The 25,100-nt window shown below is 49.0% G+C and overlaps 1 protein-coding gene across 3 annotated transcripts in view; it reads left to right on the top strand.

The window, feature by feature from the left end:
- ABL1 (ABL proto-oncogene 1, non-receptor tyrosine kinase) overlaps positions 1-20,395 on the top strand; it is a 144,872-nt gene extending 124,477 nt beyond the window's left edge. For all 3 annotated transcript variants that reach the window (XM_026009529.2, XM_026009530.2, XM_072748351.1), the window contains exons 5-11: positions 6,167-6,251; positions 7,092-7,269; positions 9,194-9,378; positions 11,873-12,025; positions 14,080-14,169; positions 14,508-14,672; positions 16,705-20,395. In XM_026009529.2, the coding sequence (XP_025865314.1) occupies positions 6,167-6,251; positions 7,092-7,269; positions 9,194-9,378; positions 11,873-12,025; positions 14,080-14,169; positions 14,508-14,672; positions 16,705-18,422 (2,574 nt within the window). In that variant the 3' untranslated portion in view covers positions 18,423-20,395. The remainder of the gene's footprint in view (positions 1-6,166; positions 6,252-7,091; positions 7,270-9,193; positions 9,379-11,872; positions 12,026-14,079; positions 14,170-14,507; positions 14,673-16,704) is intronic.
- Positions 20,396-25,100: the final 4,705 nt, after the last annotated feature.

Here is a 25,100-nt window from a genome sequence, read left to right as displayed (position 1 = left end):
GCAGGCTCCATGCAGGGAGCCCCATGCAGGACTCGATCCTGGGTTTCCAGGACCACACCCTGGGCTGAAGGCGGGTGCTTAACCGTTGAGCCACCCAGGGATCCCCCCAGCCTTGGGTCTTGACCAGAGTGAGAAACTGGTAAAGGCCCAGGCATTACCCACACATGTGCCAGAATTTGCAAAAAATGAAACAAGGAAGATAGAAGCACAAAATTAGTGAGGTGTCCATCCAGGAAAGACTTATTTGGAAACTTTAGAAAGAGGGAGAGTTTGCACAGCTTGAAATATGGGAAAAACACAGCCCAGCAGCTGATGCTGTGGATTGTTTGCTGAGGAACTGAAGATGGCTGTTCCAGAGAAGAGACCCCTCTCAGAGTTCTCTGGTGGTGGTGGCTTTCTTACACCAGTGAATCAGAATTATCTGGAAGTTGAGTGCCTTTTAGAATATATTTCTCTAATGATGTATTATTAAACTTTATTATACTTTTGATGGTTTTCCCCGAGAGCTCTATTAACTTTATGGCTGCACAGTTGGTAAAAAAAAAAAAAAGTTACAGAATCTCGTTGCATGGATCTCTCGGAGTCATCACCCCCGCTGATAGCTAATTAGGGAAAAGGGAATGCATCATATTCTAGAGATGTATGTCATCCCAAAATATGGTACTAAGCCACTGCTAAATAAATTATTCCCTTTTCTGCCTCCCCTGCAACAAAGCACATTTCTACAATAGGTTTCCCACTTGTCCAATAAGATTATATCACTATTTTTGGCATCTGTCTCCACTAGAGAAGTTGAGAACTTTGAGTGGGTTCTAAATGACAGTAATGGCTAATGTTTGGGGTGTTTTTATTTTATTTTATTTTATTTTATTTTATTTTAGATTTTATTTATTTATTCATGAGAAAGACACACACACAGAGAGAAAGAGAGACAGGCAGAGAGACAAGCGGGCTCCTCGCAGGGAGCCTGATGTGGGACTCGATCCCAGATTCCGGGATCACACCCTGCGCCGAAGGCAGACACTCAACTGCTGAGCCATCCAGGTGTCCCTGTTTTTGTTTTTAAAGATTTTATTTATCCATTTGACAGCACAAGGAGGGGTGGGGAGGGGCAGGCAGAGAGAGAGAGAGGTAGAAGCAGGCTCCTGGCTGAGGAGAGAGCCCAACATGGGGCTTGGTCCTGGGATCATGACCCAAGCTGAAGGCAGCCCCATAAGTGACCGAGCCACCCAAGGTTCCCTTGGCTAATGTTTATTGAGCTCTTACCATGTGCCCGGCAGAGTCTGAGTGCTCCCATTTGTAGCCTCTCTTTTCATCCTTTCACCCATCGTAAGGGTATGGTTCTCCTGTCACCACTGTTTCAGGCCTGAGGAAACTACAGAGGTAGGAGGCTGGGTAACTGGCCTGGTGTTAGCTAATGAGGTACCGCAGAGCCAGGATTCTGGCCCAGGCATCCTGCCTCAAAGCCTGGCTCCTTTCTTCTTTCTTTAACTGTCATTTGTGTTCCTATTCCTCATAAGCTGTGAAAAATGCACAAACCACAGTTCGGCATCTTAGAAGTTCCCTTCCCTACCCCCATTCAATTCCCCTCCGGCTGCAGCTGCGTCCTTTCTTTCCAGGACTCAACTGGACACCTGAGTCTGTGTCTGCTCCTGTGCTACAGACCCTGCCTGTTTTGTGATGATGGTGCCTCTTGAAGCAGCACAGGTGGCAAGACTCTGCTTTAACCTGGGCTCTGTCCTGATCCACCAGGCAGCCCCTGGGTCCTGTACCATCAGGGCCTGAGACCAGGAGAGATCTGGAGAGACAGGAGTGCATGAGGCTGACCCCAATGGGTGGAAAAGTGGAACTAAAGCAGACAACCACTGTTGGGAACTGCTAGTTTCAGTTCTGATGGAATGCAGCAGGTTGTAGGCTTCACTCTACCTGTGATTATCAATGTCACAGGTAGGATATACCTGAGAGAACCAACTATTAAGTACAGGAAAGCCCCACATTTCATATAAGCTGTATTCTGAAAATTTGTTTACATGTCTTTTTTCTATGAAACAGTTTTGTAAGTCTTAGAATTTGAGAAAGACTACTGTTGATTTAGTGTGGCATCAGGACTGACTCATAAGCAACTGAAAGATTTAACCATTAAAATAGTGGAAAATAACATTGTTGAAAAGTGTTAAGACTTAAAATTGTACTCATTTCTTTACCTATTTTACTCTTTACCTATTGTGCTCATTTTCTTTACCTATGTATGTAAATAGGTAACATGCACACATAGTATCTTCCACCCTTGATTTTTGTGACTTTGCAGAAATAGTCCACGTGGGGGTATCTTTGTCAACCATATGGCAGCAGGCTATAGACACTGCAGTGTGCCTTCTCGTGTCCGTGTATCCTGAAGTTCCTCATCAGTGTACGTAAGGTGGTCTTGTTTTTGCACAGATACAGTTTAATGTGTATCAGCTTTCAGTGGGCATTTGTGTCCTTGTCAGTACTTTGCTATTACAGACAGTGCCACAGGGATTCTTCTTGTTAGGCATGTGGAGACTGTCCTGGTGGTCAGCTCCCCAGAGTATCCTAGATTGAGGAGCATACATCAGTTTGTACTTGGCCAGCAGTGTTGGCAAAGTGCTTTGATTACCCTGCCCTTGCCAAGGCAGTCTGTTTGGGTTTGGTTCTTGCTTGTTGTGTTTTTTTCCCCAGGAAATTAGTTCTATTAGAGAACTCCCAAAATGAGCAGAGAAGGAAGGGCTTTCCATGATGGCACTGGACAATCACATGCTCTGGCCCTCTGGCTCCCTGAGGGGGCTGTGCACAGGGAGAGGGGCTGTGTATCTCAGAGCCCACCGTTTCCGTGTTGCTCACTCTTACAGTGGGTTCCATCCTGACTATGAGCAGGATACACCTGTGTGCTCGAGGGCCAGAGCTCTGGGGCTTCTGTGTGCGGTGGTTGCTCATGCATCTGGTTGGTGAACCACCTTCCTCAGCCTGGCTCAGCGCCTCTGCCTGGTCTCTGCAGCCCCATTGCTGCAGGCTCAGGGATGGCACCTCACTGTAGTGATAGCCTTGCTCACCTCACGTTGAGAACTGGGAACAGATGTGGAAGCAGCTCTCTGTGGAGCCCACTCCGGGGCCACAGTCCCTGAGAGCAGCATGAAAGGCACTCAGGGCTGTACAGCACCAGTGAGACGCTGAGCCATTTTCAGGAACACTGCGCTTTGTTAATGCCGAAGGATGCCTATGCTCAGGGGAAGCCAGTGAGCAGAAAGGGTAAAATGGAAAGAAAGCACTCTGGGTGAGAACCTGGGTCTGGAGAATATGTATCTGTGAGAAAGAAACAGCAGCATTAACTCAAGACCCAGCCTGTCTTATGCAAGGAATTATATTAACCTGCTTCCCAGGAATAGAGATCACCTGTCTTCCTTACGGTCCAAGTGGGTCTTGCTGATGGAGTGCTGCCCACAAGGCAAGTGCTGCCCTTCTCCCCATTTGTGGATGAGAAGGGGACGTTCAGAGAAATCTCCCTTACCTGGCACGTGAGTGACTTAGCATGGCCATGCAGTGGCAGGGCTTGATCTGTGTAACTCAGAGGCCATCCTCTTGACCTACTTGCCCCCCGTACCAGCCAGGCCTTCATGTGCATCGGGCCCAGGCTGCTCCATCCCTGCGAGGACAGCCTGGCTGACCCACCACCCTCCCAATAGACGGGGATGAAAGTCAGTTTCACTCAGTGTTGCTTTCACCCTAATTGATCAGAGTTAATTTTATTTTACTCTGTAAATGGAAGACTTTTCAAAAAGGGTGATGGAGGGCAGCCCGGTGGCTTAGCAGTTTAGCGCCACCTGCAGCCCAGGGCCTGATCCTGGAGACCCAGGATCAAGTCCCATGTCAGGCTCCCTGCATGGAGCCTGCTTCTCCCTCTGCTTGTGTCTCTGCCTCTCTCTCTCTCTCTCTCTCTAATAAGTAAAATTTAAAAAAAAAAAAGTGATAGAAAGTTTTTAGATAAAAGGAAAGGGATAGAACAGAATAGCATCAGGCTGCTTCCAGTTTAATAGAGCTACAGAAGTCTGAATGCTGCTAATACTTTCTGTTTTAAATTGAACCAGGCGGGATTCCAGCAGGGGGAGACAGGTTCATGCAGATCATCCTGAAAGAAATAAACAAGGAATTATTTATACTGTCCACACGTGGACGTGCTTGTGTGTGAATGAGGGGAGAATGAGACAAAAAGAGGAAAGGGTGCCTTTTGAAAGCCGCATTGTTCCTTTTACGAGTCCACGCCTCTCAGGATCCAGACATGGTTCTTTTAGAAAAGAGTCAGCAGCTATAAGAGCACATGATTTTTCTGAAATGACTTCACTATGGGTGGTTTATTATGCGGTACTTTAAAAAAGGAAAACCCCACTTGCCTAGAAAGCTTTATTTGAGAGCCACGTTTTGAACATATTGTTGTCCAGGCAAGGTTCTCGAAGCCCCCGGTCCTTACGTGAGCAGCATTGACTTGCCAACTCTGGCAGGCATTTGCTCTCCAGCCTTTGACATTAGCATGTCACCCGGTGGATCAGAGTGCCCCATGCACTAGCAGCATGGCCTGCTGAGCATGTTAAGGAGCAGAGAGGACTCTGAAAAATTGAACAGCCAATGGGGCGGTGGCAGGGATGAGTTCTTAGTCCGTACGGCTTGACACGGAGACTACCAATGATGTTTAATTGACATCAGAACAACTGACCATTGTTAAAGAGCAGTGAATTGTTTCTGAGTTTCAGCCTCACAGCCCTAAGCTGAGTGCTCATGGGCTGACACGTGTCCTCAGCGGTCATGCTCCGCTTATAAACATGACTGCAACAGGCACACTAGGTGGAGGATGACGTGTCCTCTGGAAATCTATAAGGTGACACATTGAAAATAAAGTTGATAAAGGGGCCTCTGGGTGGCTGGTCAGTGTAGTGTCCGGCTGGCTGTTGGTTTCAGCTCAGGTCATGATCTCGGATCATGAGATCAAGCTCCATGTGGGGTTCCACGCTCAAAAGGGAGTCTGCTAAGGTTTCTCTCGCCTTCTGCCCGTCCCTGTGTGCGTGCTTACGTGCATGCATACACACTCTCTCTCTTTCTCAAATAAATAAATTAGTATTTAAAAAAAAAAGAAGAAGGTTGATAAAGCTTTCCTCTCAGGCGAGTCTAGTTTTCCGGACATTCACTCCCCATCTGCCATGCAGCCTTTCTCTCCAGACAAATTCAGATTCCATGTTGAAACTTGGAGGGAGGTGAGGTGTCCTGCTTCTCCTGCTGGCCTTTATAGCCACGCTCTGGCAGCAGACTGACCAGGTCAATCCCCCCCACCTACTTCTGATTGTGGTGATCAATCAGCGGACAGTCAGTTCTTTAAGTCAAAAGAGGTGTACGTGACCCAAGCCACAGGCTTCTGTGTGGTAGTGCCAACCACGATGTGTAGGGCTAGGCGCACAGTACTCCAGAGTGGGGAAATAGCATCAGGTTTGCTCTGGGCAATTGCTCATATCTTTGTCTCTGCGTGGCATTTAGATACAGTGAACTTGCTAAAACGTGACCTATGTGATGATCCTTGTGACTCCGTTGTTAGGGGGGCTGCTGTGGAGGATTATCTTAGGACCTGAGGAAATGGACCGGGTAAGTGGTAGTGATTGCTTCATTAAGATCCCCTAATGACACCAGGCTTTCAGAATCCTCTGCAGTTCAGTGTCCTCTTTCATGTTTTGAGGTGTGGGTCTTCTTTGGTAGGATAGTATCTTTTTGTGTCATCAGGGTCTCTTCCATTAAATTAAGTGTGTTTCTGATTCTTCAGGTGGTTGTGGGTTTTTTTATGTTAAGTGCTTTAGGACTCCTTGGAAACCACCTATTCCTTATGGGAATAGAAATATCCTCTACATAGCAGCCCCCAGAAACAAGTTGCCAACATGTATGTATGGTCCCGGGTGAGAATTCCCGAATTCAGCACCAAAGGAGAATAATCCTCTGTGCTGCTGGGGCAATGATCATCTGTAGGGGCCCTGTCCAGAGCAATGTGCAGGCCGGCACTGGTGGGCCAGGGTGGTGGTTGGCCAAAGCTCCAGTTGTATTAACCATTCAAGCTGTACCTTCCTACTTAAATACTTTCCTTGCTGAAACAACTTCACCCCTCTTTTCCTCACAGGAGGACACCATGGAGGTGGAAGAGTTCTTGAAAGAAGCTGCAGTAATGAAAGAGATCAAGCACCCTAATCTAGTACAGTTACTTGGTGAGTGTGCAGAGCTCTGGAGAGAGGGCCTTTTAATTAAACCCTCTGGGGTGATGCAGGCGCTGTGAAAGAAGAGGTGCATGAAGATTTCTACTGTGGACATCTGTCCTCTGCTAACACTCAGCCTGTGGTAAAAAGGAGGCCGGTGTGGGATGGTGTGTGTGTGTGAGAGAGAGAGAATATATTACTAATTTTTTTCTTTCTCCTTCCTTCCTTCCTTTTTTTTTCCCCCCTGAGAGGAGACAGGGTTAGTTGGGAAGGGAGAAAGAATCTTAAGCAGATTCCACACCCAGTGTGGAGCCCAGCAAGAAGCTCGGTCTCAGGACCTGAGATCATGACCTGCACTGAAACCAAGAGCCACCTAGGGGCCCCGCTGTTTGTTTTAAGAGAGGGAGAGAGGTGAGGGAGTAGATTATTACTTTGTCAATACTTAAAAGCAGTCAAAAGCAAATCTCATATGGCTTCTGAGACTGGAATTTTCCAGAGTCCCTTCACTGGGGTTATTCTGTTAAGTAGCCATCACAGTGCAGGGGTGAACTGACAGTGGTGTAGGCTGTTTGGTGTGTGCCGGACCTTTGCTTCTGAACTCAGTGGCAGCCTCTTCTGTTGGAGTTCAAGGGCCTGAGAAGAAGAACAGCGCATGGCCATATCCCTCCCATAGGAGCCTGATCACAAGCCATGAGTGCTGCTTGCAACTGTGGTAGAGGTTGGGCCCTAGACTTAGGGGCAGACACAGAACCCATTTCAGGAGCCCTTTTCTGTCATTCTGTCTTCTCCGGTATTGGTGCACTCAGGAGCAGAGCAGCACACTGAAGCCCTCGATGTCTTTCTTATTGGCAGGGGTCTGCACCCGGGAGCCCCCGTTCTATATAATCACTGAGTTCATGACCTATGGGAACCTGTTGGATTACCTGAGAGAGTGTAACCGGCAGGAGGTGAACGCTGTGGTACTACTGTACATGGCCACTCAGATCTCATCAGCCATGGAGTACCTGGAGAAGAAAAACTTCATTCACAGGTAGGAGCCTGGCGAAGCAGCCCTCCCCACAGAGCCATGGAGCAAGCTTGGGGCCTGGGCAATCTTTTACAAAAAGCTGCAACCTGCAAGGTTTTAGGGCGCAGCCTCTTGCTTTAGTGCCAGTGGCGCAGAACGAAAGCAAATGCTGGGTTCCTGACCTCACTGGCTTCAGGTGTGCAGGACCAGACTCAGCAGGCCTGGACCCTGGACCCACCAAGCAATGGATCCTGGCGGTAAGAAATATTTCCCCCCCAGCACCTTTTTGGACTAAGTGGAATACTAAATGAAGTTCATCAAAGGCATCCTTCCTAATAATCAGTGCTCCTTGGGAAGCAGAGTGCTTGGTGTACCTGCCAGGCGGGTGCTCACCAGTCATGACCTCCCACAGGGAGGCTGGTGGTGCTCCTACACAGGCTCACAGTCGGTGCACAGGCTTTGTTTTTGCGTGTTTTCTCCCTCCTTTCTCTTTATTGTCATTTCATTATCCACTTAACTTGCTGTCCTCTAGTTCAGGGATGTTTCCATGATCGTCAGAACTGTGGATATGTGGTTCTAAATTAAGCATCTTTGCTGTTTTGAAGGCTGGAGTGCTTTGACCTTCAAGTGTGCCACAATTATCTTGGTGTTCGCATTCCTTGCTGGTGGAAATGGCTCCTTAGCACAGTGATGGCCTAAGCAGGACAGAGCCTGATGGGCTTTGCCAGTGACTTTTATGCAATATGTTCTCCACGCCAGCGCTGTGAGCTTTCCTACCCAATTAACTCAAGTATGAAACCCATACATGAGATTTCATAGTGAGGAATACAAGGAGCATGTGTGAGAGGCTGGCCATTCCTTGTAAAACAGATTTCCAGTGCTGCATGAGAGCCTGATTCACCTGCTCCTGTCACTCAAGAACGTGAACCCTCTGAGGCTGCAAATTGAGATTTCTTGACTTCTGGTTTGCTTTGCATGGCTAGGTCCAGTCCCTCTTCATTTCATGAACTTAAAATGCTTTACCAAAATCCTGTTAGGCACAAGTCTTCTGCGTTTAATTTCTCTCTGATTGCTGATGATCAGGCTATCTTAGGCAGCCATCACCCGAAGGTGCTGCCTCTTGTCATCCTCCCTTCCATTTTGCCTTGTGATTTCATGAACCAGAGCTTAAGACTCCCACCTCCCTGGGACAATCAGGAGGCAAGAGCAAGCTAATTATACAGGACAGAATTTGTACGATACCTTTGTTTTTGTTTTTTAAAGATTTTATTTATTTATGAGAGATACACAGAGAGAGGCAGAGACACAGGCAGAGAGAGAAGCAGGCTTCATGCAGGAGCCTGATATTGGACTCGATCCCTGGTCTCCAGAATCACACCCTGGGCTGAAGGCAGCGCTAAACTGCTAAGCCACCAGGGCTGCCCTGTACGATACCTTTGGATAAGCATCAGGACAAACTAGGAGAGTGCAAAACGCAATTTGGGGGAAAGTGCCATGGGCTTTATTTTGTCCTCTATCAAGTCTGGTTAGACCAAGGGGAGACTCCCTTTTTTCCCCTTGCCTGATGTAGGGCTAGTGTAACTGGGCAGACCCTTAGATGGCCATAGATATGTAGGCAACAGTGGAAGCACTTTACCTTTTAACTCATGACCTCTCATAACAAGCCTAAGAAGTAGGTGCTGCCATTATCAGCTTCATTGTCAGGATGAGGATGACAGAGGCCCAGAGTAAGAACTTGCTCCCACCTACCCTCTGCTGCCTCTCACGTTGGTGGGAGCTCAGGTGGATGCTGAGGGATAGGTACCATTCCTGGTGGGGTGTTCACACACACACGTTCCCAGGGGACTGGACCCAGTTGTCAGCAGTATGCCTTCACTCGCTGCTGGTGGATTTGTAAAGCTGGGAAAGCTGGCCACAATACTCATGGATGAATGCTTTCTTTTCCCAGAGATCTTGCTGCCCGAAACTGCCTGGTAGGGGAGAACCACTTGGTGAAGGTGGCTGATTTCGGCCTGAGCAGATTGATGACAGGGGATACCTACACAGCCCATGCTGGAGCCAAGTTCCCGATCAAGTGGACGGCACCAGAAAGCCTGGCCTACAACAAGTTCTCCATCAAGTCTGACGTCTGGGGTAAGGGCTGCTGCTACTCTCAGTCCTCTCCTGCCAGGGTGGATCCTCTTCTGTTCTCTCTCTCCTTGCCTTTTCTCAGCCTCTTTCTTGTTCCTTATTTTCCTTCATTACTTAGTTCTCTCTTATTTCCTCTTTCTTTCTCACTTTACAATCTTTACTCCTGTTTTCTCCAAAATGAAGTAAAAACCCATGTTTTCTTCCAAAATAATTCGGATTAACTTCTTTTCTCCTCCTCTAACTTAGTGCCTTCATCTGAAGTGTGCTGCTTAGGTCTGTGGGGGCAGTTGGCCAACCCTGCAGACACCCAGGCTCTTCTGAGCCAGTATTTTTACTTTTGTTAAAGAACTTATTTTGACAGGTAGGAAGTATATACTGAGGAAGGCAGAGTTGCATCATGAGCCCCATGCATGCTCACCCACCTTTCCTGGCCATCAGCTCCTGGTACTGCTGTACCCTCTACCCCCACCAACCCTTATTATTTTGAAGCAAATTCCAGATAGCATATTATTTTATCCTTAAATATTTCAATATGAGCTCTCAGAGATGTTTTGGGTTTTTTTTTTGTTTTGTTTTTGTTTTTGTTCTTGTAACCACCCTTCTCCCCAGATTGACTAATTTCTGAGTATCACGATCTGGTCAGTGTTTATATTTCCAGTTGGGTCGTAAAAGTCATACCTTTATGACCTGAGTTGAGATCCAGGTGCTGCTCACACAAGGTGGGCGGTCAATGCACCCTCTGTCGTGTGGTCTGCAAGCTCCTGCCCTGTCTTTTCACTTCCTTTGCTGCCTATTGAAAAAAAAAAAAACAAAACTCCTCACTTGTCTCCCACACCATATGCCTGTGCTGTGATTTAGTACATTCCTCTATCTTCTGTACTCCTAGTAGTGGGCAGGAGGTCCACAGCCGGAGTGTATTCAGATTTGGCCTCTTTCAGCAGGACTGCTTCATGTGCTGTGCTGTTGTGTGCTTTTTCATCAACAGCTACACTGGGCTTGATTTTCCCTCTCTTGTGTGATTTTAGCAGTTCCTGATACCCAGTGCATAGATCACTGACTTACTAGGATTTGCCAGATGGTAATTCCCTAATTCTGTCACTTGTTATTCACTCATTAGCTCAGTACTTCTGTAAGAAGAAAACCCTCATCTACTGTTTAGTTACTCGGGGGTACAGTTCATTTAGGAAAGGTGGCATTGTTGTCTGCTTATTTGCCGTTGCTTACCAGTGTTCATGAAAATGAGTCGGTTTTTTTAATACCCTCCAGCGATGACCAAGTAAGGTTTTGGGTTTTTTTCTTTTGTGACATTATGATACATGTGTGTACATATGTGTACATACACGTACACACATACTAATATGTGTATACTCAGACATGTCATGTATGTCATTCAAACACGTGGGTGCATATAGATATGTTTTAATCCACTGTAGTTATTTTCCTTATTGATAGTCGGATTGTCTCTTTTTTGGCCAGTGGGAACTTCTAATTGCTCCTGGTTCTTTTGACAAGACCCTTGTAGTCTTTGATAGTGTCTATGCTGTCTGGAGCAATAATAAGATATTCCACGGTCATTCTCTGCCCTAGACCTGAATCACCAATTTCTCCCAAGAAGTCCTGGTCTCTAATGAGAGCTAGAATTTCAAGGCTATAATCTGGGCTTTTAGAACTTTCAAAGATTTCTTTTTTTTTTTTTTTTTTAAGATTTTATTTATTCATGAGAAACAGAAAGAGGGAGGGAGAGAGGGAGAGGGGCAGAGACACAGGCAGAGGGGATAGCAGGCTCCATGCAGGGAGCCTGATGTGGGACTCAATCTCAGGACTCCAGGATCATGCCCTGGGCCAAAGGCAGGCACTAAACCACTGAGCCACCCAGGGATCCCCCTCAAAGATTTCTTAAGATTTTTTTTAAAGACATGAGTCAGGGAAGGAACAGAGGGAGAGGAAGAGAAAGAATCTCAAGTAGACTCCCCGCTGAGCATGGAGTCCCATGTCGGGCTTGATCTCATGACCCTGAGATCATGACCTAAGCGGAAATCAAGAGTTGGATATTTAACTGAGCCACCCAGGCACCCCAATTTTATGTGATTTTTATGAAATGTTTAGAGTAGGAACATTGTAGAGATAACATTGTATACCAGAAGGGAGAGGTGTTTTGTCTTAGACACTTAGCTAGTTGATATCAGAGCTAGAAGTAGAAATGGCCTCCTGACTTCCAGGCCTTGGTTCCCTCCATCACAAATCCCAACAAGTTGGTTAGATTACCTCAGGGACACTGGAGGGACCAATCAACCCAATTTCTTCTCCCCTTCAGCTCATTTTGGATGGGGGGAGGCTATTAGCTGAATGTCTCATTTTGTCCTGGGCTATTGGTCATTAAGAGCCTGGTAGAATGTGCCTGGCTTGCAATGTCCACTGCATAGGTAACCAATTTTAAACGTAAAATAGTTAAGTTTCATACATCTTGAACCACCTTTCTCTTTCTTTTTACTTGTAGCATTTGGAGTCTTGCTTTGGGAAATTGCTACCTATGGCATGTCACCTTACCCAGGAATTGACCTGTCCCAGGTGTATGAGCTGCTAGAGAAGGACTATCGCATGGAGCGTCCAGAAGGCTGCCCAGAGAAGGTCTACGAACTCATGCGAGCATGTGAGCCTTCCACAGCCAGTTCTGAAACTTCTGTGTGGGCACGAGTATATTCCCAAAGAGAAATAGTGCTCCCCTTCCTGTCTTTATTCACATTTTTCAAAAGCATGCAATGTACAGTTCGGTGCATATTCACTCAGACTTTTTTCAGTGTCTATTCATTGTTTATACATAGTATTTATGTGTGGGGGGTGTTTTTTTGTTTGTAATGCAAACATGGAATTGATGGATACCAAACTTGAATTTCTTATTAATAAAAACAAATTCCTGGGCCCTACTTCCAAACATTCTGCTGTAGTAGGTAAATGCTCCAGGTGTGTTTGTCTAGTTGGTTTAATTTTATGTATATTTATATATATAAACTCATTCCATCAACTTTTTTTTGCACATAGCTGTATGACAGGCATATCTTTTGTGTCTGTATTTCAAAAAACCTCTCCCGGGGCAGCCCTGGTGGCTTAGCGGTTTGGCGCAGACTTCAGCCCACGGCGTGCCAGGATCGAGTCCCATGTCGGGCTCCCTGCATGGAGCCTGCTTCTCCCTCTGCCTGTGTCTCTGCCTCTCTCTCTGTGTGTGTGTCTCTCCTGAATAAATAAATAAAATATTTAAAAAAAAAACTCTCCCTCTCCCCACCTATTTTTTTATATAGCTGTTTAACTCCCCATTAAATGATTTATTCATTCATCCAGTCCCATTTTGGTGGACATTTGGTTGTTCTACACGTTTGTTTGACTTTTGCCATTATAAACAAAGCAAGGATGAACACCCTCATACGTATATCTCCGTGCATTATGCTGATATTTCTAAAAGTTGAACCATTGGTTCAAAGGGCTATTTGTATTTTAAATTTTGATAGGTTTTACCAAATTGTTTTCCAGGAAAGGTGGTATACCAATTTATACTCCCACCAGAAGTGTGGGAAAGTAACTACATCCTCACCAACACAGGGCTCCATCAGTCCTTAATCTTCATGTTAATCTTGGGGCACCTGGGTAGCTCGGTTGTTTAACCATCTGACTCTTGATCTCCACTCAGGTCTTGATCTCCAGGACATGAGTTCAAGTGTCATATTGGGATCCACACTGGGCATGGAGCTTATTTTATTTTATTTTAATTAATTTATTTATTTATTTTTAAGATTTTATTTATTTATTCATGAGAGAGACAGAGACACAGGCAGAGGGAGAAGCAGGCCCCCCACAGAGAGCCTGATGTGGGACTTGATCCTGGGTCTCCAGGATCTGGCCCTGGGCTGAAGGCGGCGCTAAACCGCTGAGCCACCCGGGCTGCCCTTTTTTTTTTTTTTTTTTTAAGGTTTTATTTATTTATTCATGAGAGACACAGGCAGAGGGAGAAGCAGGCACCCCGCAGGGAGCCCAACACAGGATTCGATCCCGGGTCTCCAGTATTACGCCCTGGGCTGAAGGTGGCGCTAAACCTCTGAGCCACCCAAGCTGCCCCCACAAGGAGCCTACTTAAAAAAAAAAAATCCTCACGTTAATATTGTTTTAATTAACATTTCTTTATTGATGAGGATTTCAGACTTTGATAACCCGAAAGTAAGGGTAAAATAGAAGGCAAGCCATCTGACCAGAGTGGGGCTGAGGAAAAGATTTATAAATGTAGTTCTTGCTGTCACATCTCTGGGGCTTTATAATCCATATTCCTGCCAATATCTAAAGTCTTTGTGAATTCTTAATGTCTGTAGTAGGACACAGTGACATTTGTCACTTTAACTTGTCACAGCAAAAGATGGTTAGCAGGATTGGGGTACTTTTTTTTTTTTTTAAGATTTGAGAGAGAGGATGCACACAAGTGGGGGGTGGAGGAGGGACAGAGAGTAGAGGGAGAAGCAGGCTCCCCTCTGAGCAGGGAGCCCAGTGTGGGGCTGGATCCCAGGAACCTGCGGTCATAACCTGAGCCGAAGGCAGACAGTTAACCGACTAAGCCACCCACCCGCCCCTCGGGTGCCACTTTCATTACCAGACTTTCCTTGCTAGCCACCCCACTTATTAGCAGGGCCTCATGCATGGTGTGACTGGGTCTCATCCATCCAGGTTGGCAGTGGAATCCCTCTGACCGGCCCTCCTTTGCTGAAATCCACCAAGCCTTTGAAACAATGTTCCAGGAATCCAGCATATCAGATGGTAAAGTGCCCATTATTCCTGGGATTGCCTGCAGTAGAGTGAGAGGTTGGGATAGAAGGGAGAGCCGGGAAGGACTCCAGCCCTGGCCCTTTAGTTCACTTCCTGCTAGAAGAACCCAGGCCAGTGAGTCACCTGAGCAGAGGTGTTGAGTGTGGGGTTGTCTTGGAGCCATGCACAATTTAAAAAATACCGAGTGTGGCTTTCTCGGCCTGTTTCTCTTTTCTGTGACTGTGCACAGATGACCACTCTTATCTGAGGGGGAAAAAAAAGAATGCCAGCATATTAAACTGATACCTTTACTGATGGCTGTTGATTTTTGGTTTTGTTTTTATTCTTAGAAGTGGAAAAGGAACTGGGGAAAAAAGGTGTACGAGGGGTTGCAAGTACTTTGCTGCAGGCCCCAGAGCTACCCACCAAGACAAGAACCTCCAGGAGAGCTGCAGAACATAAAGACCCCACTGATGTGCCTGAGACGCCCCACACCAAGGGCCCAGGAGAGACTGGTATGTCCCCCAGCCCCACCAGATACCCAAAGGAGGCCACACCCTCAGGCCAGTGTAAGCAGATGGGGAAGCAGTGAGTGCACCTGCACAGAAGGGCAGGCAAACTCCTTGTTAGTGATCCAGCTTTGAAAAAAGGAAGGTTCTCTCCCCACCACATCTGGCCCCTCCTTCTGGGAATCATCAGGAACCATTGGCTTCAGCGGTTAGTTTGGTCAGGTAGGCACAGGTGCTTATGAAACCGACTGAGAACAAACCCATCTTTTCATGTATTATTCACAACATTTGTGGCTGCTCTTGCAGGGCAGATAGAACAATAATAAATATTGAACCAAACGAAGAGCAGCTTGTTGTGAAAGCACTGATATGAAAAACTCACTGGAACTCAACGGAGCCAGGAAACGCCCGTGGCACAGAGCTGGTGTCCACATGTTGTCTCTGAAAGAAGAATCTCTTGGCCACTGTTCCCTAGATGAGTTGCGGAGGTGGGAGTGGTGCACGGGGTTCCAAGGTGCTAGGAGGGGTAATCCCCAAAAACACTGACCTAGCTCCTCCTGTGTGCCATGGTCTCCTTTGTTAGGCTGCTCTGAGGTATTGTTATTCTCTCCCCAGGACCCCGGAAATCTGGGTTCATAGAGGCTCCTTGGGGATGCTCTGATAGACCACAGATGAGTGGGTGGGAAGCCAGAATAATGAGATGTTTAGCCATCGCAGGATTACCAATTTTTTTTTTATTGTGCACCCATAATAGAAAAAAGTCACATGTGCAGACTATGTATACATACGTACTATTGCACAGACATGTGTATTATAAAACATACCAAAAATGTATACCTAGAAGATTTACATTAAGAAGTAAATCCAAATTACAGGGCTTCCTTTTATAGCCCCCTGGATCGTCTTGCTCACTCACTTTGGAGTCCATGGCATATAGAGTCTCCAGAAGCTCAGACCTTTGTCCTTCTGTTCGTTGTCATGATTTCAGGTAGTTGAGCAGTGGGGATGGGGAGAGGCCCTGTGGGAACCTCAGGCTGATTAAAAGCCCAGTGATAAGCAATCATGTTCATTTATGCCCATCAGTATTCATTTTGATATGTAATCTCATGGTGAGCCCAGAGTGTCAATTAGCTGTTCAGCACTGAAACAGAGCCGTGCATAATTCATTAGAATTTCGCATTCTTCAACTTTTTCTCCTGGATTGAAGTTTTGGAGGTCCTCAGCTTCCCCTGAGTCAGGTGTCCTGCATGCTGTCTGATGTTCTGATAGATGCCCCATTGTACCTCTGCTCCGGGTGTAGACATGCCCTAGGCTGCTCTGGGTGCTGATAGAAAACTACTCTCGTCACAGCTGCCCTCTGAGGGAGAAGTCTGTCATTCACTAAGCCGGGAGCTTGGCAACACCAGAAAGATTTCTTAGGAGCTATTATTCATACATAAAGAATGCCCATTTAAAAATTTGTAAAGGTCACTCTTTCTTGTTTGCCAAGCATAATAGCCTATTGTCACTGTGGTGCACAACCCCTTCCCTTTGGACCTTACCTCCTAGGAATCTCGATTGGCAGGCCCGAAAGGCACAGGGCCTGACCCTTTGCTTAGTCCTGTGGTGGTTTTTACACTCCAGATAGTGGTATTGGAGGGCTCTGTGCTGTCAAGGAAGCCTCAGTACAGGGATGAGGGGCTGGGTTGCCCAGGCTTTCTGTGCTGCTGTCCTGTACCTTTCCTAGAAGCATTAACAGTCCGTGAGAAATTATGTACCGATAGCTGGGACAAACGCTGTATGCTCACTGCATGACGTTCACACAATGCTATGGGTAGGTGGTGGTCTCCGGTTCATAGATGAGAGAGCTGAGGACACTCACAGAGGTGTCCTTTGCTCAGGCCACAGTTGGGAGTGGCAGAGCTGGTGCTTACAGGTATGCCTGCCAGAGCCCTGACCCTGGGCTGCTCCTCTGTAGAGGACAGGGGCCAGCCCCAGGTTCCCCCCACAAAGGAGCCTTTGGTCTGGAGATGTTAAAAGTCTTCCCATTGTGTTTCAGATCCTCTGGATCATGAGCCTCCTGTGTCTCCACTGCTCCCTCGAAAAGAACGGGGTCCCCAAGACAGCAGCCTAAATGAAGATGAGCGCCTTCTCCCCAAAGACAAAAAGACCAACTTGTTCAGTGCCTTGATCAAAAAGAAGAAGAAAACGGCCCCAACACCCCCAAAACGCAGCAGCTCCTTCCGGGAGATGGACGGCCAGCCCGAGCGCAAGGCAGCCGTTGAGGAGGAGGGCCGAGAAACCAGCAATGGGGTGCCAGCCCTCACCACCCTGGACGCAGCCGAGCCAGCCAAGTCCCCAAAGCCCAGCAGCGGGGCGGGTGTCCCGAATGGAGCCTTCCGGGAGTCGGGGGGACCAGGCTTCCGGTCTCCCCACCTGTGGAAAAAGTCCAGTACACTGACCAGTAGCCGCCTGACCGCCAATGAGGAGGAGAGTGGCGGCAGCTCCAGCAAGCGCTTCCTGAGGTCCTGCTCGGCCTCATGTGTGCCCCACGGGGCCAAGGACACAGAGTGGAGGTCTGTCACGCTGCCTCGGGATCTGCAGTCCACAGGGAGGCAGTTCGACTCGTCCACATTTGGAGGGCACAAGAGCGAGAAGCCAGCTCTGCCTCGGAAACGAGCGAGTGAGAATAGGTCTGACCAGGTGACCAGAGGCACAGTGACCCCCCCACCCCGGCTGGTGAAAAAGACTGAGGACGCAGCAGATGAGGTCTTTCGAGACATGGGGGAGTCCAGTCCAGGCTCCAGCCCTCCCAGTCTGACTCCAAAACTCCTCCGCAAGCAGGTGTCGGGGGCTCCTTCCTCCAGCCTTCCCCACAAAGACGAGGCCGGGAAGTCCAGTGCCTTGGGAACCCCTACCACAGCTGAGCTGGGGACCCCTGCCAGCAGAGGAGGGCCAGGCATGTCCGGAGGGGCCAGCAAGGCCCCCACAGAGGAGCCCAGAGCCAGGAGGCACAAGCCCTCCTCCGAGTCCCCAGGGAGAGACAAGGGGAAACTGTCCAAGCTCAAACCTGTCCCACCGCCCCCACTACCAGCTTCCATTGGGAAAGCCGGGAAGCCTTCTCAGAGCCTGAGCCAGGAAGCAGCTGGGGAGGCCAGCACTGGCGGGAAAGCCAAAGCCGCAGCAGTGGTTGTGGATGCTGTGAACAGTGACACCGTCAAGCCCGGTCTGCTGGGAGAAGGCATCAAAAAGCCCGTGCTCCCATCCATGCCAAAGCCGCAGTCGTCCGGCAAGCCGGCGGGGACCCCAGCCAGCCCGGCTTCCACCCCTTCCACGCTGTCATCCGCATCCTCTGCCCTGGCTGTGGACCAGCCAGCTTCCACTGCCTTCATCCCTCTCATATCAACCCGTGTGTCTCTTCGGAAAACCCGCCAGCCTCCTGAGCGGATCGCCAGTGGCACCATCACCAAGGGTGTGGTCCTGGATGGCACAGAGGCTCTGTGCCTCGCCATCTCTAAGAACTCTGAGCAGATGGCCAGCCACAGCGCTGTACTTGAAGCCGGCAAGAATCTCTACACATTCTGTGTGAGCTACGTGGATTCTATCCAGCAAATGAGGAACAAGTTCGCCTTCCGTGAGGCCATCAACAAACTGGAGAATAATCTCCGGGAACTTCAGATCTGCCCGGCAACAGCAGGGAGTGGCCCGGCGGCCACTCAGGACTTCAGCAAACTCCTCAGCTCCGTGAAGGAGATCAGTGACATTGTGCAGAGGTAGCAGAAGCCAGGCATCAGGCCAGCTGGAGCTGCCTACAGTGTGTGAGGCTACCCCATGCCTGCCACAGTGGCTGACACAGACCAGAGAGTTGGGACGTTGGCCGGGGAGCTCCATGTGAACGGAGCTGAGAGGGTCACTGTGGAGCACAGCCCTACTACCTAACATTTTGCGCCAGCTGTTTTCCTGCACTTTTCCTGTCCCCAGCCCAGGCTCCCTGAACCACCTCTGTCCTGAGTTCTATCTGTGGGGTTCCTGCTCTGTGGACTCCAGTTGGCCCGCCAGCCTCTTCCCCATGCCGTGCTCCAGAACTGAGCTCTTCAGGCCAGGTGGGAAAGCAGATGAGCATTTCCTTTTCTCTCTTGTTTCCAGAGGCCTTCTTCTGGCCATGCCATCTCCTCCACTCCCCCCCCCCCCAAGAGCGAGTGCCCTGCACAGGAGCCTTGTCATCAAGGCCTGGGAACTATCCCTTCCACTTACCGCATGGAGGCAGCCTGCACTCCTCTTCTGGTGCCTCCTGCACTGAAGACATGTTTCCAGAACTATATTCTGGGAAATGCTGTCACTCTGCCTTCCATTGCTGCCGGGGGCTGGTGCCCTCACACTTCCTCGTATGAAGGACAGCTCTTGATTTGGGGGTTAAAACAGGGTGCTAAAACCAACCAGCCTTTGGGTCCTAGGACAGGTAGGGGAGCTGAAGAGGCCTTTGGGGTGGGAGATTGTCCTTATCTGTTCTTTCAGCTCCTTGCTGTCTTGTGACATGCACTGCTCATCCTGGATAGAAAGCTTGAGTCTTAAGGGTAGGAGGGGTTGCAGTCAAGGAACAGGGGAGTTGGGGGTGGTGGTGATGCTCACTGGGTGAACAGCTGGTGGCCTAGGGCTGGGCCTAGGGCAGGTCTGCCACGGGCCCAGGTCACCTTCCTTTCAGATTTCTAGGTACTCAGAAAAGCCACTTGGTCTTGATTTCTGACCGACCTCCTCCTCCTCCTCCCTTGCACTCCTCTGAGACAGAGTAGATTGATGCAAAACTCTTTCCTGTGTGACAAGCCAGTCCTTAGTTTTCTGGTGTTCTTGAAAGCATTTCATGGCTCCGCCCTCAGCCCAGCCACCCTCGGTACAGTAGGACCTGCCATCTGCCACCAGAGCACGGGAGGATGAGGACTGTGGATCCAAAGCCTCAGCCACTGTTGGCCGTGCACTAAGGGGCAGATGTCCTATTAAATCACCGTGAGCAGCATGGAGTCCCCTGTTTCTGTTGGGGTTATCAGGGTTGAAGAAGACCACAATCAAGTGAAGCTCCAGAAAGTGTCTCAAAGAGCAGGCATTGGTCTCTCCCCAGGCGGCCCCGGACCATCTTGACCTTGACCTAGAGCAGCTACTGAAGAGCAGACAGGCACCTTCCTGGGCCTCATGCCAAGCCTGGGAGCAGCCCTTGGAGAAACCAAGACAACCACCTTCCACCCCCACACCTTCTCATGCCATGACCGCACACGGGCCCCGTTTTTATGCTCCTTGCCTAAACTTGTATTTTGTTTCTCTGGTAGAGATGGTTTCCTCTGGTTCAATTTGCGCTGTCCTCACAGTGCATCACCTCCCCCCCCCCCCCCCCCAGGCTGCTTGTGTTAGGCAGACTGAGGGAGGTGCTCAAACATCACCAGCGGCCTTGCAGACAAAGTAAAACAGACCCCACCCAGGTTCCCACCAACTGCCCTTCTATGAGGTACTGGTTTCTCTCTGTTCACATGATGTGCCACTATATTTTGCATTTATATCTTGGTATTACACTCTTTTGTAGACTTGCTCTTTTATAAATGACATGTAAATAGTTTTCCACTATTCTCCCTTCTCAAATAACTATGGGGCCTTTTTTTTTTTTTTTTTTTTGGTCCAGTACATTTTTTTTTTCTGTATATGACTCTGTTTTTTGAATCCACATCTCTCCGTAGTATTTTTTAAATAAATGTTTACAACATTAAGAACTCGGGCAGATTGCTTTGGTCTAAAATTTTACCCTGTTGTTCAGAGCCGTGGCATGCATGTGGGGAGGTGAGGGTCCTTGTTTCCCTGAAGGGGGACCAGTAGCCCCATGGTGGGTTTTACAGGATGGAACAGTGGCAAAATTACAGCATAAAACCAACATCCCATCCCTTCCTTGGTCTTCCAGAAGGGGTCTCCCTGGTCTGGCCTTGGGTCCTTCTTGTGCCCTTGACACTGATTTGCCAGCAGCCCTGGGAGTGAGTGGGCTTTGCCACCGCAGGGGCCATGCCTGGTGTTGGGAAGGAAGAGGAGTCCAGGGGCTGTGCTACCTGTCAGGCTATCACAGCATCAATGAAATGGGGAGGAAGGATGGCCTGGATGCCACTGGCTGGAAGCACCAGTCCGTGCACAGGTGTGCTCTTTCCCTACACCTGGGAACCCATCCTGGCACCCTCTGCCCCGGTGTCCGAAGCGCCCCTCTCTCACTGTGGTCCACACGCCCTGTGCCTTGTCTCTCTATGTACGTGAGGAGGGGCAGGGTGATGGAAATGCCACCCAGTGGACTGTGGCCTCTCCCAGCCCCCTACCAAGGGGACCGAGGGAGATGTGTGCGGCTGTTTCCCCATCTGGGCCTCCATTTAGTGCCAGCTGACAGCTTGGAAAGTGGAAGTCAGGGAAGTAAGTAGTGCTCTCTGATAATGATACTTATTAAGCCACAGACTTGTCAGGAGATACAGATCCTGCTCACCAAAGCATGGTGAGGAGCACGGTTCAGTGGAAGCTCAGCAGAGGCTGTGCTGCACGTCAGGTGGTGAAGGTGAGGACGCTGAGCTGAGGCAGGGGCTGGTGGACCACAGAGTGGGCTCACACTGAGGGGATGCAAGATCTCCCTCATTTCCTGGAGGCAGGAATGGAGGCCCAGGTTGAATGATAACTGGACACCATATCTCCTAGGTTGCCAGAGGGAGTCTCCTTGAGTGACAACTCTTCAGTCAAGAAGATGCAGTGACTATAGTGACAGCCACAATCAGTGGCTGCTCCCTTCGTGCCAGACAAGGGTCCTCACAGCAGCCTCTTAGAGCACATTGTCCTGTACCAGTCCCCGTGGTGGCTGTGCCAGTGGGCAATACAGGTCTTGCAAATGAGAATCTTGTGTCACCTAAGCTTCAGAAGCTTCCTTGGGTCTGGCCATCCGGGAACAGTGGTTCTTAACCTTTTTTGGGTCACAGAACCCCTTGAGAACTTAATGTACCTGGATCTTGCCATAGGAGAATGCACACATGTGCACACACAGTTTTCAGATCACCTTCAAGACCCACCCTCGAGGTCCAGAACCAGAGAGTGGGGTCAAGCCCGCCAGAAGAGCCAGCAGCTACAGTTGACGTCAGAACACAGTACAAACCTTGATGTGAAATTTCCAAATGTGAAAGGGCAGTCACTTAACAGAGCCTCAGGCTGAAAATGGTCCTGATGCCATCGGCAGAGAGGAGCCCTACATCGTGATGTGTTCACAGTGGGGTATTATGGAGCAGTTGGAGACAGACAAATTTGGCCACAACACAGTATGTACAAGTCTCGCAAACGTAACATTGAGCAGAAGTAGCCAATTTTGCTAGAAGCTTCTGTTTATTTAAAGTGGCACTAGTCTGTGGTTTTGTGTTAGAAGGATGGAGGGCCATGCCTGGTTGGAGTGCAGGGGAGCTTAGGGGGCAGATAATGCTCTGTTTCTTAGTCTGGGTCCTGCTGGCTAATGGGTATGTCACTTGGGGACAGTTTATTGAACTGTACACGCAGAATTGGAGCACGTTCTCCCATGTCTGTGCGATTTTACTTGAGAGTTTTGGTTTAGTTTTGTTTTTTAAGATTTTATTAGCACAAGTGGAGGGAGGTACAAAGGGAGAGGGAGAAGCAAACTTCCGGCTGAACAGGGACCCCAGGGACCTCAGTCCCAGGACCCTGGCATGACCTGAGCCAAAGGCAGATGCTTAAACCACGGAGCCACACAGGCACCCCTCAGTGAGAATTTTCTTAAAATTACACAGTTCACATGTGAGCATTTCCAGCTACTCTACAGATGTGCTCTGCATGACCACGTAAAACCCTCTCACTGTTTTTTTTCGCAAGTTCTGTCTCTGTCCTCATTTGATATAAGAGGAAGTAGAGTCTCAGAGATGTGAAGCAGCTTGCCCAAGGTCATACAGCACGTGCCACTGTACACCTACTCTGCCGGACTAACGCTGACCATGCAGATGGCCCCAGCATAACCAGCAGAGATCTGAGCTCCAGAGTCAGGCTCCTCCCTCTATCATGGAGTAGAAGAAGTCAAGAACTACAGCTAGCCCAGCATCTTCTGTATCAGGATGTGTTGTAGGAGGCATTCCCAAATTGATCCTGGGGCAGAAGGCATCAGGTGGGACAAGGCTGACCAACCGCAGTGTCTTTGTCAATGCCTGCCCTCATCCCTGATGGCTTCCTAATATCTAGCGGGGCCCCAGCTCCCTGCTTTGAGGGTAACAGCATCTTTTCTGAGTGGGGTTCATAACTCAGTCATGCATTGACTCTGGCCCAGGGGCAAGTGAGGACAAGGTGGCTTCTTGTTAACTACGGCAGCTGCCGGATGGCCCACTGTCCCACGAGCCTCTTCTTTTCTTAAACATTTTTGTTAATATTTCAAAAGGAAAAGGTAGACAAAATATTCCCTACCCAGTTTAATAGCTAAATGCTTTTAGATCTGCACTCCAGGATGAAGGCTCTTTTTTTGTGCCTTGTATAAACAATGAAAGGATGCAGACAGCTAGCTCTCAGGTGCCTGGGCTGGAGGAGACAGCACCACCACACCAGGTGGAGCTTAATCTCTGCTTGCAAAGTAAATGTTTTCCGAAGAGCCTCACCTTCACTAATCTAGAGTGATCTTCCCCACTAAGGAGGCTGCGGGGGGGTGGCGTGAGAGACCCCCAAACCTGGAGCGAGCCTCCCTGGGGTAGAGTGAGGGGTGGGGGTTAAAGAGAGGTAGCCAGATACCACGGGAGTGGATTTAACAGAGCAATGCCCTTAACAGTTTGATCGTTTGGATTTTCAGGGTTATTGAGTTCCAGCGTACAAGCACCTGGAAGGAATAACTTTGTTGTTGATTGCCATTGAATGATGAAAGCCTAATGACAGGATATCCACGCCTCTGAAGGCCCTCCCCCTCCCCTTTCTCTATCTCTGACTTCTCTGAGGTTAATCTCATCCTACGAAATTAAAAACCAGCCAGTATATTCCCATAGTGTGTGTAAACACATGCAGGAGTTATCTCAGCCTCGGTGACCTCCCAAGTTCTTGTAGTTAGTGACCATAGAGGCTGCCCCTGTTATTCTAAGAATAGAAATTGGCAAGTAAGGGGCACCAGGGGACCTTGCTATGGGGCATCCATCTGCCTTTGGCCTTTGGTCTGTGCTGTCTCACCTGGTGTTTCACCAGCATGTTCTCTGGCTTCTCTGTATATGAGCAAAGGGAGGAGTGACCAGCTTGCTGCCCAGCCCCCTACTACCCCGCAAAGTGGAAATGAAAACAGACTGGGGTGAGAGCCTGGGCTGGAATTGCACTTCCTTCACCTGGCCACCCTGTGATGTCTGTCCTCAGCTCCGGAGCTGTCCTTTATGGACATACTAGGACTCATTTTCTTGAAGTTTGCCCTCTGTGGCCTGAGGGCTGAGTGTTTGCTTCTTTTACCAACAGACTAAGACCCTGGTATGTGTTCCATCCCCGTCAGTCTGTCAGGTTAGCAGGACTTCCACTTCTCTGGAAGTGAAGCCCGAAAGAGTATGATGTGCCTCCCAGACTCGGTGTCACTGAAGGCCCCTCTCCTGGCGGGGCCCATGTGCCCAGATGTAGGGGAGAAGCAGTGAGGAGCTCCAGGAGAAAGCAGCTCGCTTTCACATAAGGTGATGTTCTGATTCCTGTCTTCCTGGCCCATCCTACCACCCAATTTCCACACCCCCAGTCAGCTTGGCTCTTTGGTGGTTCAGATCTGTCACCCCTTAATAAAGTGGCTTTCTGGCTGCCGGGGATTGAGAGCTGCTACCGGGGAATGTAAGTCACTAATAGAATGGAAAACACTGTGAAATGCTCCGAGGTGCCAAGCTGGGCCCAACCCAGTGTGGTTCTAAAAGGCTAATAAAAATCCACCAATTAATTGTGACAGCTCAATGGAAAATTATTCAATTGTGAACAGGGCCAAGCAGCAGCTCGAAAGGAGGAGGGGAGATGTTGCCATAGTAACATCAATCTAGGTTCTCAGCGGTCGAAGCCAGCCTGGGAGTGAGCAGCATTAGCCTGCCGCATCTGACACGGGATGGGATGCAGGACACAGCAGAGCAGCGTTTGAAAGAGATGCTCTGCCTCGCCCCGGGCCTGTGGCCACTACTCCAGGCTGAGCGCTGGCCTCCCCTGGGGGAGAGAAGTTGTTTGCAGAATGCTCTTTGCTTTGAGAAAACTGGGGAAGGAGCAGTCAAGCACAGGAGGAAAATACACCCCATATTGTGTTTCCCTCTACCTTTGACCATCGGTATTTTACCAACTGCCAATTAAGGGGCTGCTGGGACAGGTGTGGATGCAGGCAGCACGATTTCCATCTCCCCAGAGTTAAGGCCCTCACTGCTCGGGAAAACCAGACTCCGAGGGCACAGAGGACCTGTAGGCAAGAGTCAGGTGAGCTTTCCA

Source organism: Vulpes vulpes, chromosome 2 (assembly GCF_048418805.1).
Source record: "Vulpes vulpes isolate BD-2025 chromosome 2, VulVul3, whole genome shotgun sequence".
Taxonomy (NCBI): Eukaryota; Metazoa; Chordata; class Mammalia; order Carnivora; family Canidae; genus Vulpes; species Vulpes vulpes.
Note: the sequence above shows the minus strand (reverse complement) of the source record. Positions and strands in the feature narration are given on the sequence as shown.